Below are 18,404 nucleotides of genomic sequence, written 5' to 3'. Positions count from 1 at the left end.
GTGGAAGTAGACAATAATGTGGTATATAACCTTGTGGATAAACCAAGGAACAGCAATCTTTGTTACAGCTGAAGGAAAGCATTCCTATTTGGTCACAAGTCAGTATGTGTGGGGCCCGTTTCTCTCTCACTGGACGATCTGCCACATTTGGGCGACATCCAGCAGGCTCAGTGTCTGACAGCTTCCCACACTCACATGCAGAAGAAGATTCCAGCCTTTCTACACCACCACTGGAGAAATCCATAGGTTGATCTGCAGTGTTGGGATGATCAGGGATGGCAGGAGTAAGTTCTGGTTCATCAGAAGGAGTAAAGGTTGGTGCACTTGGGTCAAGAGTGCTATCCTCCACCATGTATCCTATATGTGATAGAGGGGCATATTATAGATAGGAACATAGGAAGCTGCCATATCAGTCAGACCATTGGTCTATCTAGCTCAGTATTGTCTTCACAGACCGGCAGCGGCTTCTCCAAGGTTGCAGGCAGCAATCTCTCTCAGCCCTATCTTGGAGAAGCCAGGGAGGGAACTTGAAACCTAGCTCCATCCCCTGAGGGGGAATATCTTTCAGTGCTCACACTTCTAGTCTCCCTTTCATATACAACCAGGGTGGACCCTGCTTAGCTAAGGTGACAAGTCATGCTTGCTACCACAAGACCAGCTCTCCTCTCCAATGACCAATGGATCATCACCCTCTGAAAAGTTGGAGTCCATGTCCGACTCACTAGAGCTGGGATACACAGTACTCTTATGGTGTGTGTCTTGATTTCTTGTGTAATTTATTGGTGACTGAAGCTTGCTCCTGCAAGTGCAAAGTGACAAGGATGTAATAAATTATAATGAAAGACCCTAATCTTCCTATTGTCATTTTCCTCTCACACTGCATATACGAAGTATGGAGGATCTGCACCACTGCTAACACATTGACATGGATCTCCCCAACAATTACCAGTGTAACTGCTGCCACCAGGTAGACCTTTGTGCTCTAAGCCAATTCTACCACAAGAGCCGTTCAAACTTCTGTTGCAAAAACAAACTTTAGTAGAGTTGTAAGGCCTAAAGGATGGAGCAACAGAAGCTACAATTTTTCATTAGAGATAAACAAGACATTTTAACTTTGCAAATGTTCAACTTTCAATCAAAAATTACTTCATAATTTTAGTAAGCCACACCCTCAAAGAAAAACCATTAACCAAAAGAGCATAAGGAACAAACAAACTGTGGTCAAAACTGCATCCACTAACCTGACTCTCAGTGAGCCCTAACTTAGAGTCCTTGTTGATCACCTTAGCAACTCTGGCTTTTCCTTAGTTCAGTCTCAGGTCCTGTTCTTTTCCAGTTCTTAGTGATTTCAGTTCTGCAGAGATTGTACCACTCTCTGCCCATGATTTAACAGCTCTACCTGTCTGCCACAGCTTTGTGCCAGCAATTCTTCCATTCTGTAGTCTCTCTCCAGACTGCCGTCCTTCAAGTCCTCAACTTTTGCCTGCATGCTGAACTCCTCTCTGATTCTGCAATGCACTCTTCTCCTGATTCCAACTCTAAATCAACTTACGCTTTAAGCAACCCTTCTATATATACACAAATTTCCCATCCATACTTTTCCAAATCTTCAATCAGCCCAACTCAAAGTTCCCTCCATTTTTCAAAACATAACCAATAGACTTAAAGTGTCCCTTCCCTCCGAAACCAGACTGTCAAACAGTTCTTTCTCAAAAGTGAAAATAAAGTACAGCAGAGTGCTTTCCAGCTTAGCTGCTCAACAGCAGTAAAATGCTTCCGTTCAGGCAAAGCGTATTTGAAATGTAAACAGCAGGGGGAGCAGTCTCACGGAAACTAGCCACCTGAAAAATCAGCAACTTTTTTACTCCAGGTACACAATGTCATAGCACTATATCTCAGTTATTTAAATTCAAAATAAGGCATTGGAAATGTGAACAGCACCCTGCTGTCAGCAGAGAGACTGCAGTGTCACAACACAGGAAGTGTGGAAGCACACTTCCAAGGTCCGCCATGACCCCATTGCAGGGTGTAATCTGGAAAGCACCCAGGCATGAACTCTTGACTCTGCCAGTTTCTCCTATCACAGGGACTTTTTATACATACAGTCTATTTAAAGTAATGAAGAGGTTTTGGAATATCAATGCAATTTATAATTCATTTATAATACTAGGGCTTATTTACAAATACCAAGAGGTATAGGCCTTGTTCCTCTACACAGGGCCATCACCTTCCTCAGTCTGGAGCACAACATGTATTTTGTTTTTCCACTAAGCTCTCAGTTTCCCAGGGCTTTCCCTTCCAGAAAGATTCTGAACTAGCACCCTGTCTCCAGGGCTAAGGGAAGCACCATGTACTCTCTGGTTATAACAGCATTTTCCACAGAGAGCAAACATTTGGGAATATTGTGATGCCAATTCACATGCTTTGTTCATGTGTTGTTTCCGTCTGTCTATAAAAGTACTATGGTCTTTTGATGAAGATGCAGTGCTCAGAGACAGACCAAATGCAATGTTTATTAGTAATCATGGTGATCTCCCAAATAAAAGGGGAGGATCCAGTAGCTTCATACTGTGTACAATTGTAGGCATGGTCCACCTTGTTAAGGAAGTCTTTCCTTAACTTTTGTTTCTTTGGCAAAGTTTGCAATATATCCAGCAGTGTTCGATTCATTCTCTCTACTTGACCATTACCTTGAGGAATGATATGGTGTGGTACAGGAGAAGCTGATGTTGCAATAATGCTGGAGTCTTTTGAAAAGATGGTTTTCAAACTCTGTACGTTGATCATGATGTAGTCATTTGTGAAAACCAAATTTCAGAATAAAATCATTGAAGATTTTGTCCGCTGCTGTCCTCCCAGACTTATTGGTAGTAGGATACGCCTGCACAAATCTCATAAAATGATCCACTAGAACTGATATATATTCATATCTCCTTTAATTCTGTCCAAATGCAATAAATCAATGGACACTAACTCAGAAGGCTCTGAAGTAATAACATTCATTAGTGGGACATTGTCAGAGCAATGAGGTTTCTTTTGCTTGACACAACTGCAAATGTTGGTAATATAGTGTTCAGTGTCTCTCTTCATGTGAGTCAAATAGAATCGTTCCCTTAAAGACCCATTTACCACCAAGAGTTCATGATATAATAGGGACTTACATTTTTGTGGTAAGGCAAATTGATTCCTTGACTTGAGCTTCTAAAATAATCAACCATCAAAGTTCACATACAGTTAGTGCAATTGTAAAACAAGCTTCCCTTAGTATGCGCAGAGTTGGTGAGCTTGTGCCCCAAACCCTTATGCTATAGGATGTAAGAAATGTCAGGATCTGCTCTCTGGGCTGCTTGGAGTTCTTGCCATGAGATGGGATGCAGCATACAGTCCATGCCTTTATCAAACCCGTCCACAACCTCTGGATTGCAGGTCACAGCTGTCACCCAAGATACAGTGCCCTCTTCCTGCCTATCTGCAGCTTGTAAAGTGGCATATGCAACACCAGTAGTTGTTTCTTTAGAACACTGTTATGTAACCATATCAAAATGTATCCTGGGTAACACATCAGCATCCACATTTGATTTTCCAGGGCAATATTTTAATTTCAGCATAAAATCAGCCAGTTCTCCTACCCATTGATGAGCTGTGGCATAGAGTACTGAAGAAGCAAAAAATATGTTAATGGCTTATTATCACAGTACACTGTGAAAAAGGGAACATAATATGTGTGATGCATCCACATAATGGACTTGGTACAGTTCTCTATCAACAACAGGGAGGCCGACTCCATGTTCCTGGGTATGGGTCTAGAACACTAACAGCAGCAGAGAAAAATTATCATATGCACTATGTAATATAATATAATTAAATTATATTACATACCCTTTATGTAATATAAAGGGTATGCCATTACTGGAGGTTTAACTAAGTGGTCAGTCAGCTCATTCAATACCTGTTGATGATCAGTCCAAGTGATTGGTTGTTCGGAGGATATAGGCACGGAGATCCCTGTGATCTTTCCATCTTTGTCCCTTTCTTCATTACTCTGTGAGAATCATTCGTGTCAGATCCTAAAGGAGAATTTAACAAGTCATATAAAAGGTTTAGCTATTCAAGAAAAATCTTGGATATCCATCAAAGAGGACAAACTGCTTCAGACTGTGCGTCCTACCCGTTCTCTTGACCCTTGCCAAACCTGGCTTATCTCATCTGGTAGATCAGATGAGATAAGCTGAGAGGGTCTGATAAATATTATAAATGCTCCTCTGTTAGGGCAGGGTTGTCTTAAGGAACCTATTATTAGACCACTTTTGAAGAAACCTGCATTGGATCCCTTGGAGTTAGCTACAGGTGAAACTCGGAAAATTAGAATATCGTGCAAAAGTCCATTAATTTCAGTAATGCAAATTAAAAGGTAAAACTGATATATGAGACAGACGCATTACATGCAAAGCGAGATAAGTCAAGCCTTAATTTGTTATAATTGTTATGATCATGGCGTACAGCTCATGAAAACCCCAAATCCACAATCTCAGAAAATTAGAATATTACATGGAACCAAGAAGACAAGGATTGAAGAATAGAACAATATCGGACCTCTGAAAAGTATACAGTGTACTGTGCTTGATTGGCCAGCAAACTCGCCTGACCTGACCCCATAGAGAATCTATGGGGCATTGCCAAGAGAAGGATGAGAGACACGAGACCAAACAATGCAGAATTGCTGAAGGCCGCTAATGAGGTCTTCCATAATACCTCATCAGTGCCACAGGCTGATAGCATCCATGCCACGCCGCATTGAGGCAGTAATTGCTGCAAAAGGGGCCCAAACCAAGTACTGAATACATATGCATGCTTATACTTTTCAGAGGTCCGATATTGTTCTATTCTACAATCCTTGTTTTCTTGGTTCCATGTAATATTCTAATTTTCTGAGATTGTGGATTTGGGGTTTTCATGAGCTGTACGCCATGATCATCAAAATTTTAACAAATTAAGGCTTGACTTATCTCGCTTTGCATGTAATGAGTCTGTCTCATATATCAGTTTCACCTTTTAATTTGCATTACTGAAATTAATGGACTTTTGCACGATATTCTAATTTTCCGAGTTTCACCTGTAATTACAGACCCATTTATAATCTTCCATGGTTGGGCAAGGTGATTGAGCATATGGTGGCCTCTCAGCTCCAGGCAGTTTTGGATGATACAGATTATCTAGACCCATTTCAAACCTGCTTTCAAGCAGGCCATGGGGTTGAGACTGCTTTGGTGGGCTTGATGGATGATCTCCAACTGGCTAACGACAGAGGGAGTGTGACTCTGTTGATCCTTTTGGATATCTCTGCGGCTTTTGATACCATCAACCATGGTATCCTTCTGGATCGCCTGAAGAGGAAGGAATTAGGTGGCACTGTTTTACCGTGGTTCCGTTCCTACCTCTCAGGTAAATTCCAGATGGTGTTGGTTGGAGACTGCTGCTCTGCAAAGAAAGAACTAAAGTGTGGTGTTCCACAAGGCTTCGTATTGTCTCCAATGCTCTTTAACATCCACATGAAATCGCTGGGAGAGATCATCAGGAGATTTGGTGCGGGGTGTTACCAATATGCTGATGACAACCAGATTTATTTCTCCATGTTGACCTTATCAAGAAATGGCATAACTTCCCTAAATACCTGCTTGGAGGCAGTAATGGGCTGGATAAGGGATAACAAATTGAAGTTGAATCCAAATAAGATGGAAGTACTGACTGTAGGAGATCAGAACTTGAGAGATGGTTTAGATCTGCCTGTTTTGGGTGGTTTTACACTCCCCATGAAAGATGAGGTATGTAGCTTGGAAGTGCTCTTGGATCCAAAACATTATCTGGTTTCTCAGGTTGAGGCAGTGTCCAGGAGCGCTTTTAATCAGCTTTGGCTGATACATCAGCTGGGGGTAAATGACCTTAAAACAGTAATGCATATGCTGGCAATCTCCAGGCTTGACTACTGTAATGCACTCTACGTGGGGCTACCTTTGTATGTAGTCAGCAAATGACAATTGGTACAGATTGCAGCAGCTAGACTGGACTTTGGGACATCCCAAAGGGACCATATAATGCCAAATTTAAAAGAACTGCACTGGCTGCCAATATGTTTCTGGGCAAAATACAAAGTGCTGGCTATGATCTATAAAGCCCTTAATGGCTTGGGCCCAGGGTATTTAAGAGAGTGTCTTCTTTGTCATGAACCCTGTTGCCTATTACAATCTGGAGAGGTCCGGTTACAATTGCTTCTTGCTTGTTTGGTGGCGACTCAGGACCGGGTTTTCTCTGTGGCTGCACCGGGGCTTTGTAATATGCTCCATGTTGAAATAAGAGCATCTCCTTCTCTGTTGCCTTTAGGAAGACCCTCATGATGCACCTGTTTTTTGCAGGCTTTTAACTGAAATTCATTTTAAACTGGATTTTTTTTTTAATTTATCAGACTGTTTTCACTGTATTGTGTGAAATTTTGTACACTGCCTAGAGATGTACATATCAGGCAGTATAAAGATATGATAAATAAATACTTCCAATAGTAAGAAAGAAACCTTAGTAGTTTGCCAGTCTCCCAATGGTCTTTGGAGCTTGTTCTGCCAGGGTGCGAACTGCCAAAGTGTTAGCAGGATCCATTTTGTAACCTTTAGCAGACACCACCATCCCCAAATAGTGTACTTCTCTTTTTAAAAGATTGCACTTAGAAACTTTGAGTTTGATGCTATCTTTCTGTAACTCTTGTAACATCCTTCTCACATTCGCCACTTGTTCCTCAAATGTGCCACAGTAAACTAGGACATTGTCTAGATATGGAATGCAAGTGTCATCCCTGCGTCCTTCTAGGCATTCTTCCATACACCTCTGGAAGGCTGCAGGTGCATTAATCAATCCAAATGGGATCCAGACCCACTAATATGGCCCCCAGGGAGTGATGAAAGCAGTCAGGTGATAACCTTGATCAGTTATGTGTCCTTTTCCTTGGTCCAAAACAGAGAACCAAGCTTTGCCCCCTAATCAGTTAAACACATTCTGAATTCAGGAATGGGCTACTTATTTGATATTGTTTTCCTTTTCAATTCCCAATAGTCCACACAGAGACAGAGGCTCTTACCTTTCTTCTGAACACAGACTACTGGAGATAAGTATGGAGCTTTTGGTTTTGTAATGTGTCCTTTGTTAAGGAGGGCTTGCAGATATTTTTTTTAATTATTTTATTATTATTATTTATTATTATTTCGATTTCTATACCGCCCTTCCAAAAATAGCTCAGGGCAGTTTACAAAGAGAAACAATAAATAAATAAGATGGCTCCCTGTCCCCAAAGGGCTCACATTCTAAAACGAAACATAAGATAGACACCAGCAACAGGCACTGGAAGTACTGTGCTGGGGGTGAATAGGGCCAGTTACTCTCACCCTGCTAAATAAAGAGAATCACCACGGTAAAAGGTGCCTCTTTGCCCAGTTAGCATATTCCTTTGCTTATTTATGTAATAGGTGTGGGCTGAGACGTAGGTCTTCAGAACTGGTTGTTGGTCATGCAGATTGATATGCATCTACAGTGTGGGAATTTGTCCCAGGTCTCCCTCATCTCTGGAAAATGCTCCTGATTCTTCTTTCAACATCTTTTGGGCCATTTCCTTAAGGTGACTTAGATCCACAGCTGGTTCAAACAACTTATTTTCTTCTTCTCCCTTCATCTGATAGGATTCAGAATGCTTAGGCCTGTTGCTATTGGGTCTTGAGTCTGAAGTTACTTGAAATATTTTCAGTCTCTGAATATCCACTGGAGTTTCAGACTTGATCTGGTAGAGTTTTCCCAGTGGGGTTTGTCCTCTTAAGAGGATATCATGTTTTGTGGGGTTACTAACTGGGATGTTTACTTGGCAGGGTACTCCTCTTGGTATTCAGACCAATGTTTCTTCAAAGTACAGGTCCTCAAGCCACAATGCAGTTTGGTCTGGTTCAAATATAGTAGTCAGGCTTTCCTGGTGAGGCTGTACATGGGCTCAACATTTCACATATATCGTCTTTCCTTTAGAAATCCATACACCCCTTTTCCCAAGCTTAAGGCCACATAATTGACCAGAAGTGTTTCCTCTAATGACGTTTACTAAATTTTCCACTTTTCCAGTGTCAGCATGTGGGAATGGATGTTTCATTCTGCTGAGGAAATTGGATGTAGATGCTTTTCTAGCTGAACAGCTGCTATGACATTTTACAACATCCTCAGTAATATTGTAGCCAATGATCACATGCTCCGTTTCATGTGAACTGACAAGCATAGGAGCAGTCAAGATGTCATCAACTAGAGAAAACTGACACTGGGCCCTGATCCATCACATAGGAACAAAAGAACAGCCCTGCTGGATCAGGCCCAAGGCCCATCTAGTCCAGCATCCTGTTTCACACAGTGGCCCACCAGATGCCGCTGGAAGCCACAGGCAGGAGTTGAGCGCATGCCCTCTCTCCTGCTGTTACTCCCCTACAACTAGTATGCCTTTGAGGCTGCAGGTGGCCTACAGCCCTCCAACTAGTATCCATTAATAGACCTTTCCTCCATGAAGTTATCCAAACCCATCTTAAAGCCATCCAAGTTGTTGGCTGTCACCACATCCTGTGACAGAAAATTCCACAAGTTGATTATGCGTTGTGTGAAAAAGTACTTCTGTTTGTTGGTCCTGGATTTCCATGCAATCAATTTCATGGGATGGCCCATGGTTCTAGTGTTATGTGAGAGGGAGAAGAATTTCTCTCTATCCACTTTCTCCACACCATGCATGCTTTTATAGACCTCTATCATGTCTCCCCGCAGTCGTCTTTTTTCTAAACTAAATAGCCCCAGGTGTTGTAGCCTTGCCTCATAAGAAAGGTGCTCTAGGACCCTGATCATCTTGGTTGCCCTCCTCTGCACCTTTTCCAGTTCTACAATGTCCTTTTTTAGATGTGGTGACCAGAATTGTACGCAGTACTCCAGGTGTGGTCACACCATAGTTTTGTATAAGGGCATTATAATATTCGCCGTTTTATTTCCAATCCCCTTCCTAATGATCCCTAGCATGGAATTGGCCTTTTTCACAGCTGCCGCGCATTGAGTCAACATTTTCAACAAGCTGTCCACCATGACCCCAAGATCCCTCTCCTGGTCAGTCACCAACAGCTCAGATCCCATCAGCGTATACTTGAAGTTGGGGTTTTTCATCCCAAAGTGCATCACCTTACACTTGCCAACACTGAACCGCATTTGCCACTTTGTCGCCCACTCCCCCAGTTTGGAGAGATCCTTTTGGAGCTGCTCACAATCCCTTTTGGATTTCACTACCCAAAAGAGTTTGGTATCATCTGCAAATCTGGCCACCTCGCTGCTTACCCCTACTTCTATATCATTTATGAATAAATTAAAAAGCACTGGTCCCAGTACAGATCCCTGGGGGACCCCACTTTTTACTTCCCTCCAATGTGAAAACTCTCAGTTTATCCCTACTCTCTGTTTCCTGTCCTTCAACCAGTTAGCAATCCACACATGTACTTGTCCCCTTATCCCATGACTGCTACGTTTTCTCAAGACTTTGTCAAAAGCTTTTTGGAAGTCCAGGTATACTATGTCAACTGGATCACCTTTATCCACACACTTGTTGACATTCTCAAAGAACTCCAAAAGGTTTGTGAGGCAAGATCACAGGGTATTGACTGCTTTCAGTTCCAGTTCACTGTCTTTCTAGCAGCTCTCAGGGGTATTCCTAGAAGATTATCTTTTGCCAACTGGCTAGACACCATGGACACTTGTGCCCCCATATACCACAAAGCTGGAGCATTGACTTGGTTGAGGAAGCACCAAATAATACATTTCTTTCCAATCAAGTGGTCCATTCTGGCTTTCTGCTTAGGGGTGAGATGACAGGCATAAGTAGCTCCCGCCACATCCAGCTGTACAGGGTCCTGGTCATGTGCTTGTTCCGATTTTGGGACCATGCTGTTTGAGTCGTCACTCCTGGTCCCCTTGGAGTAACCTCCTGCCATTTCTTGCCTGAGTCTTTTTCTGAGATAACGTTCTGGCACAACACCCTGACTGGTAGTGTTCTTCTTCACTTCTACATTGGAAACCATTATTGCATGTGTCCCCTTGTCCAGTCTGTTGGCAAGTTCTGCAACCCTTTCTTTGATACTGGCTATCACTTATATTCCCATAGTTTGCATATCAGCTGGCACTCGAAACAGCTTGTTTTAAAAAATTGACTTCAGCTTTAACCTCTTTAATTTCTTCACGGCTGGCTTTCAGTTCCTTCATCTGATTCAGCAAGGAATTGCTCTTTTGCTTGCGTGGCAATACCACACTCCCCTCAGGCTCAGATTCTAGATGTAGGGGTTTCATAGTTAGAATTATTCCAGTCATAGCATGGGCCTTTTCTGGTTATTTTCTCATTCTTTGTTGACAACCTTGTTCAGGTTTTCAAATAAAAGGTCATCAGTGATCTGGCTATCCTTTAAATGAGGATGTCACTCTTAAGTCTTGTTAGGAAGGAGTAGAGTAACGTTTTGTACAAGGGTAGGGTCATACTTTAAGTCAGGGTTTGCCTCCTGTGAGGCAAACAGAATGTTTTTGTCTCAAAGCCATTAGTCGGACTAGGAAATCCTGGGGTGTCTCTTGGGGTTCTTGCACTGCTTTTAACAAAGATAAATACAGACCTGTTACATCCCTTTCCTGGTGGCAGGATCTCATATGGCCAAATTCAGACAGAACACAAAACCGGAATTAAATGGGGCAGAGGTTGGAACTTCATTACATCCGAATCTGAGAAATCATGGTTTCGAGCTGAAAGCAACCAGTGGTTTGCCTTTCCAAAGTTCGCACATCCCTAGCTATCCCTCTTCTTCTAATTCTTTGTTCAGCACTATTCAAATGTTGCACTACATATTTGAGTTTTGCAAAATGGCTCTTGGTTGCAATCTTAGAATGATTTGGCCCAGAAAGTCCAAGGAGTCACACAGGGGCATAGCTAGGGGAGAGGGGGCCTGTGTTCACTCCACTCCACTCCAGCCCCTCAGAATGAGGGAGATAATGGAGAAAATAGGGAGAGGTGGAGCTGTGGGGCCCTCAGGAGCTGGAGGCCCGGGTTCTCTGAAGCCATCTGCTCAATTATAGCTACACCCCTGGAGACACACACTTCTTTTAACTGCTCTTCCCACCTAATGGTGCAGTGGGGAGAGCCAGCGTGGTGTAGTGGTTAGAGTGCTGGACTAGGACCGGGGAGACCCGAGTTCAAATCCCCATTCAGCCATGAAACTAGCTGGGCAACTCTGGGCCAGTCATGTCTCTCTCAGCCTAACCTACTTCACAGAGTTGTTGTGAAAGAGAAACTCAAGTATGTAGTACACCACCCTGGGCTCCTTGGAGGAAGAGCAGGATATAAATGTAATAAAATAATAATCATCATAATCATAATGATGATGATGACTTGACTAGCAAGCCAGAGGTTGCCAGTTCAAATCCCCGCTGGTATGTTTCTCAGACTATGGGAAACTCCTATATCGGGTGGCAGCGATACAGGAATATTCTGACAGGCATCATCTCATACTGCATGGGAGGTGGCATTGGTAAATCCCTCCTGTATTCTACCAAAGAAAACCACAGGGCTCTGTGGGCGCCAGGAGTCGACACCAACTTGACTGCACACTGCAGTTGATACAGAAGTCCTTCCATCTCCATAAGCAGGCATTCTAAATCATTACCATCCATTATACCTCTTGCCCGAGAGGTTCTTTAAAAGGCCCCTCTTACTGTATTATGGTCTTCAAAAATTCTCCCTTGTAGTATTCCATCCTCCAGAACTGGATGGTCTCTTGGGGTGACGTCTGTTAAATTCACCCTCCTGCCTGGCTTGCCAAAATGTTACACCACAATGCAAGGAGATTATGGGGAAAAGAAAAGAAAATCTATTGCTTCACAGCTCAGCAGATACTTTTACAACCTGGTTGCTCTCTAGGTCAACTCTAAAGCTATTCTAGAGCTCCCCCCCGCCATTTTCCAGTTCCACTAGGCTTTCTTTTTTAAGATGACATTACAGTATTAATAATCAATATCAACAAAGCCTTAACCAGACTGGATTGCATTTAAATTCCTTTCACACATGCGCAGCAGAAACCTCCAGTTGCCTCTCCCAGAGTTCTTACTGACTTGCAGCTGGTCCTGTGAATCCGCCCAATGAGAAGAATTCAAAAGAGTGACTCAGCGATATCCACTAAAGAATGGCAAAATCCATAATGACAAAGTCAGTAGACTTTACAGGTTGGAAGATGCAGCCACTGCATTGTCATAGTTCCTTCTCTGTTTGCAGTCAGGAATGCTTTAAGTCCAGAAGGCCAACTGATGGCAGCTTTGAGTGGGATAGTAACTCTCCTCCCCTCTCCTCTGGTGGGAGCAGGTGTAGCAGGTCTCTGGTGTGATCTGGTGAAAGCCTCTCACACAGCTTAATCTCATTCCTCTGGAGCAAGGACACAGCTGGTGTGAACATGATCCTATCCCAGAGGAGCTATGGCTAATTCCTACAAAAGCAACATCGATATGAGGGCACGGGAGAGGGCAGCATAGGGGAGTGGTGGGAAGGAGTCCAGAAGAGATATCTAATTGAAAGTGCAGCTCATTGCTGAGCAATCTTCTGCCATCCCCACTGACTTCAGTTGCTGATCACTGGCACATGTTTTTGGCATCCAGCTGTATCTTTGAATTGGGTGATAGCTCTTTTGTCCAGTTATTAATTTTCTGCAGTACAACAAAAAGTGAACACCCAATCAGCCCGGACTAGTGAAGAAGTCCAGTACCAACTGCCAACTGAAATGTATTAAGCAACAGATAAGATGTTTAGAACTCAGATGAGACCTTCACCTTTTTAAAGCTTTGGATTATTTATTGCTTAATAATATATTCCAGCTGTATCTTTTACTGGACTTTCTGTACTCTGACATTATTATGTACCAATTCTATGGCACTAAGGATGCAGGCCTATGCACTTACTTGGGATTAAATAAATGGAGTTTATTTCCAAGTAAAGGTACATAGGATCAGGTTGTATACACACGTGGACAAATGTTTTGGTACCCCTCCACGAAAAAAAGAAGAACCCACAATTGTCTCTGAAATAACTTGAAACTGACAAACGTAATTGGCACCCATCATTGTTTATTGCACGTTTAACAAAAATCAGACTTTGCTTTAGAGTTTTGTTGCAACAGAATATTTCAAATAATAACACAAATGAAAATGGCATGGACAAAAATGATGGGACCCTTAACCTAATGTTTTGTTGCACAACCTTTAGAGGCAATCACTGCAAACAAGCGATTCCTGTAGCTCTCAATGAGACTTCTGCACCTGTCAACGGGTAGTTTGGCCCACTCTTCCTGAGCAAACTGCTCCAGCTGTGTCAGGTCTGAAGGGTGCCTTCTCCAGACTGCATGTTTCAGTTCTTTCCATAGATGTTTGATAGGATTCAAATCAGGGCTCATAGAAGGACACTTCAGAATAGTCCAATGTTTTGTCCTTAGCTATTCTTGGGTGCTTTTAGCTGTGTGTTTTGGGTCATTATCCTGTTGGAGGATCCATGACTTGTAACTGCGACAGAGCTTTCTGACAATGGGTAGTACATTTCGCTCTAGAATGTCTTGATAGTCTTGAGATTTCATTGTTCCCTGCACAGACTCATGGCACCCCATGCCAGATGCAGCAAAGCAGCCCCAAAACATAACTGAGCCTCCTCCATGTTTCACAGTAGGTATGGTGTTCTTTTCTTTGAAAGCTTCATTTTTTCATCTGTGGACATAGAGCTGATGTGACTTGCCAAAAAGCTCCAGTTTTGTCTCATCTGTCCAAAGGACATTCTCCCAGAAGCATTGTGGCTTGTCAATATGCATTTTAGCAAATTCCAGTCTGACTTTTTAATGACAAAACTGGAGCTTTTTGGCAAGTCACATCAGCTCTATATATGGCATGGCATGGGGGCTGTCATTGAGAGTGCCTGCACTTCTGAATTTGCAACTACATCACTGGAAGAGAGGAGGGGATTTTTCTGTGAGTGGGTCATGAGGAGGAGATCTGGTCTTGTGGTAGCAAACATGCATTGTCCCCTTTGCTAAGCAGAGTCCACTCTGCTTTGTATTTGAATGGGAGATTACATGTGAGTGCTGTAAGAGATTCCCCTCAGGGGATGGGGTGGCTCTGGGAAGAGAAGGTTCTGAGTTCCCTCCCTGGCATCTCCAAGATAGGGCTGAGAGGGACTCCTGCCTACAACCTTGGAGAAGCTGCTGCCAGTCTGTGTAGACAATATTGAGCTAGATGGACCAATGGTCTGACTCAGTATAAGGTCGCTTCCTATAATCAAGTTGTAATTCACATAATGGCTTCTTCTTCTTGTTGTTGTTGCAAGTTGTAATTCATATAATTTAAATTGATAATAGAAAAAATGTTCTATGCTGTGCAAGAAATCACCAGATCCACCTACAGATGTGCCTCTGCATCCACTTTGACTGTGCATTCGGGAAGCTGCTTGCATATGTGAGTCTCCCTTGCTGGTTTGGAGCAGGAGTTAATAAATGAAGGTGTGTTGAACCAGGTCCAAGATTAACAGCCCATCCAGGAATGCAAATGTTGCAGGAGGGTTGAAGAGAAACACTTCATTTGAGATAATTTTGGGAAGAGTAACAGAAAAAAATAATGTATGTTGCAATTTAGCAACTTAGACTAACTGATTCATTATGGAATAAATTCTTGGGCAATAGCCTACTGTATTGATCAGATGGTGAATTAATTCCAGTTTCTTAGCCTCTTGTTAGAATTCTCCAATAGGGTTGCTTTAAATAATAATATAAATTTGAATACTTCTGCCCTTTGTTTAAATGCACACTGGGATTCACCTCAACTTGCTGTTATATATTAATGTCCACACTGTTGAATCAACATGACATATTAACCTCCAGGTCTTTCTTTCCACCACTAACTATGTTAATTTCCACAAATATTCTCCCTTGGACTCATAGCTAAGAGCTCTGTGAGCCTCAGGGTGGTCCATCACAGTTGTAACTAAAATGTCCAGACTTGCACTTTGGAGGGGACATGGATTTTGAGGGAACCTGGGTTCAGGTCAATCCATTTTGCTTCACAAGGAATAAATCTGTGATGAATAAACCAACAATTGGTGTTGCTGTAGCCATGAAGCCTCCCTGCAATCTGTTAATAAAATATTGAAGCAACTATTATTCAGATTAGTCTGATTGTGGGGTAAATCAGATAAGTTGTTATTGTGCAAGCAAAGAGATTTCTCATTTGCCCAGAGCTCTAGAGACAACAGCTGCAGAGCAGAATTGAGGCATATGCCATGGATATTACACACTCAAAGGAAAACTTTCCGTTTTCAGCGGAAGCAACCACAATTCCATTGCTTAGTAGCACCAGAAGATCAAAACCTCAACCCAAGGAAATGCAATCCACCCCTATGCATCATTGCCACCTAGGCTAAACCACCTCCTTAGTAGCTGAGGCAGATAGGCAGGCGAGCAGAGAAACCTTGTGAAGTTAAGGAAGTGACATCAACAAGGCTAGCAGAGCTTCCCCCACCACAGTGAAATGTGCCTATGGTAGATGCCTCCAACCATAAATGCCAAAGGGCTAACTGTGTTAGTCTGTTGCAGCAAAAACAGCAGAGAATTGGGTGGCATCTTAAAGACTAACAGATTTATTGTGGCTTAAGCTTTCATGGACTAGAGCCCATATCTGACGTAGTACATTCTAGTCCACAAAAATGCAGTAAATATGTTAGTCTTTAAGGTACCACAAGACTCTTAAGGTGCCACAATGTTTCTGTTGTTTTTTCAGAGACATTATAATCACAGATGTGGGTTTTAGGAGATGATAACCCACTGAGAGGAAAAACCCACTGTGTAGGAGAAATTGGAAGAATTATGTTAATACAGATTTGTAAATATAGTCATGGATGTGGAAAGAAAATGGAGTACTTATTGATTTTCCTTGATCTTGTATAAGTTTTGTAAGATTTCAGCAATGATGGTATGTAGACCAGGGCTGCTCAGCATTGGCACTCCTGCAGATGCTAGCCTACAATTCCCATAATCCCTGGCTATTGGCCACTGTGGCTGGGGACTATGGGAGTTGTAGTTCAAAAACAGCTAGGGGGGCCAAAGTTGAGCAGGCCTGGTGTAGACTAGATGAGAGTTGGCCAATCTGAAGCCCTCTAGCTCTTGGTGGACTACAACAACATAAATTGAAGCTGGAGATGTTGGGCAAAAGCTGGGGAACTTCAAGCTGGCCACCACTAGACTAGACATTACTTTAAGTATGAACTTTGCAAGAACATGTTTTAAAACAATATGTTAAACAGCAGCCAGATTGGGGGTCTCATTGACTGAACCACAGCCGCGGGAGATGGGTATTAACCCCACCATGATCTTGCTCAGGATTGTCCACCTGCAACTGCCAAATAAGGGGGGAAATTCCCATTGGTGCCAGCATGTAGTTGTCTTATCTTTTGGAAATCACATTATTAATGTGAAAACCCAGTACACTATGAAAATAAAAGGAACCATAAAAGAAAGTGTAGTAGTAGGACCAGTGCAACCAAGGCTAGACTGACCTAGGAAGAAATATTATTCCACAATACCCCCCATTGTTAGGGACTGGGAGAGACAATAAAAAAGCGATAAGCAGAAACTGACAGAGATCCAAGAGAGCGTTGTGTCGCACTGTCAGAATGACACCAAATCAGGAGTGGGATGAATAATGAAATTAGGGGCCAATGAATCTAGGGAGATCCAACTCCAGATATGACACATGGAACCCTTGTGAGGTGAGGCGGGTGTTGCCCACAGACAGATATTTCTATAGTTAGATAAAATATGTCTGACTCAGACGGCTAATCACATCATTGGTTAATTCCAGGCAGGACTCATCTCCTCGAAGAGTTACACACCTTAAGGAATGGGTGGGTGTATGAGGACAGAGTACACATTTCTGGTGCTTCCTGTTGTTCCCAGTTAGCATTTGAGACTGTCTTTCGGCTCTGCCTTGCACATAGGGAGGGAAACTTTCCCCAGGAAAAGGCATTTGGCTTGAGATACCAAAGGCCGGTTAATGCCTCTCAATGCCCCAGGCCAACCCACCTTCTCTCCTTCATCAGTGCCTCCCCCCTTTTCAGTGACCTCATCTAAGGGACTGCTGCAGGAAGGCAGGAAATGGGTGCTCACCAGACCCTTTGATGTGTTGATAGGTTTGTGTCAGTGGCGAAGCATCTCCAGGCAGACAGGATGGCTCCCTTCCTGCAATGGGAGAGTGTCCTAGATACTGATCGCCTACTTGTTATTCAGAATGCTTGATAAGAAGGACTCTAGAAAGAAAGAGCTAGCCTAGGCAGGAATCAGCAAAGGATCACACTTAACACTAACTCAGCCCCAGATCCCAGCCTCTGTTATTAACCTGTCTGTTAACTCTTTCTAGATCTGTCCATCTGTTCTGACCCCAAACCTGTTTACTACTCTTCCAAGTTTAGGTTACATTTCTATCCTGCCTTTTCTCCAATGAGTTAACTGCAGTATACAATGTTCTCCCTTTCCAATTTTATTGTCACAACCACCCTATGAGGCAGGTTAGCTGACTGGCCCAGGATCATCCAGTGAGCTTCATGAGCAAGTGAGGATTTGAACTCAGGTATTCTACCAAAGAAAAACCATATCCCCGCTCCTAGTCTGAGACATTCCAACCACTACACAACACTAGTTTCCCAACCCAGCAATGCTGATGTGTCCAGCCCCAGCTATGGCATTTCTGAGCCTCCCACATCTTTGTTCATTTCAGTGCTGACCCCATATGTTTTGTTAACTCTCTTAACAAGTATGGACCCACAACAAAATGTTGCAGATATCTCAGGTAGGGGTATGTGTGTGTGTGTGTGCGTGTGTGTGACCTGAGCCTGCACCTGGTGAGTTTTAGGCACCTTTCCCCCTCAGAAGCAGAAGGGGTTTGACTGTCTTGAGGTGAGGGAGTATTCTTCAAGTTCAGAAATTTCCCACTCTTTTTGTTCAAGCCTTCCTCCCCCCACCCCACTTCTTGTCACTGAGTTCCATTAATTCTGCCCCGTTATTTGTTAACTGCAAACCTTAGTTCCATCAAGTTATACCGTGGCAGTTTGGGAGGGGTTTTTTGCCCCCTTAGCTCCCCCCCCTTTAGTTGTTTGTGAAACTGACATATCTGCGGGTTATCCCGAATCTGCCAGTATCTTGCCCTCGCCACAGCTGCTATGGTTATGTGTCCATAAGGACTGTAACATTTCCACCTTTTCCAGAAACAGATAGTATTAGATGTTGCACGAGCACAATGACCCAATTGGTGCA

General features: G+C 43.0%; 1 protein-coding gene across 10 annotated transcripts in view; it reads right to left on the bottom strand.

Annotated features, from left to right (window-relative positions):
* LOC128335629 (uncharacterized) overlaps positions 1–18,404 on the bottom strand; it is a 32,899-nt gene that overhangs the window by 10,351 nt on the left and 4,144 nt on the right. For 3 of the 10 annotated variants that reach the window (XR_008311673.1, XM_053274218.1, XM_053274263.1), the window contains exons 1-2: positions 12,187–12,428; positions 3,950–4,067 (exon numbers count right to left, since the gene is read on the bottom strand). Coding sequence is in view for 7 of the 10 variants with exons in the window: in XM_053274218.1 (XP_053130193.1) it covers positions 3,950–4,038 (89 nt within the window). In the remaining 3 variants the exon portion in view is untranslated. Of the gene's footprint in view, positions 1–195; positions 358–3,949; positions 4,068–11,790; positions 11,986–12,182; positions 12,429–18,404 lie in introns of those variants that run through there. The other 7 variants (XR_008311672.1, XM_053274273.1, XM_053274237.1 and 4 more) reach the window with 5 other exon arrangements.

This window comes from Hemicordylus capensis, chromosome 1 (genome assembly GCF_027244095.1).
Source record: "Hemicordylus capensis ecotype Gifberg chromosome 1, rHemCap1.1.pri, whole genome shotgun sequence".
Taxonomy (NCBI): Eukaryota; Metazoa; Chordata; class Lepidosauria; order Squamata; family Cordylidae; genus Hemicordylus; species Hemicordylus capensis.
This window is presented reverse-complemented; position numbering and strand designations above follow the sequence as displayed.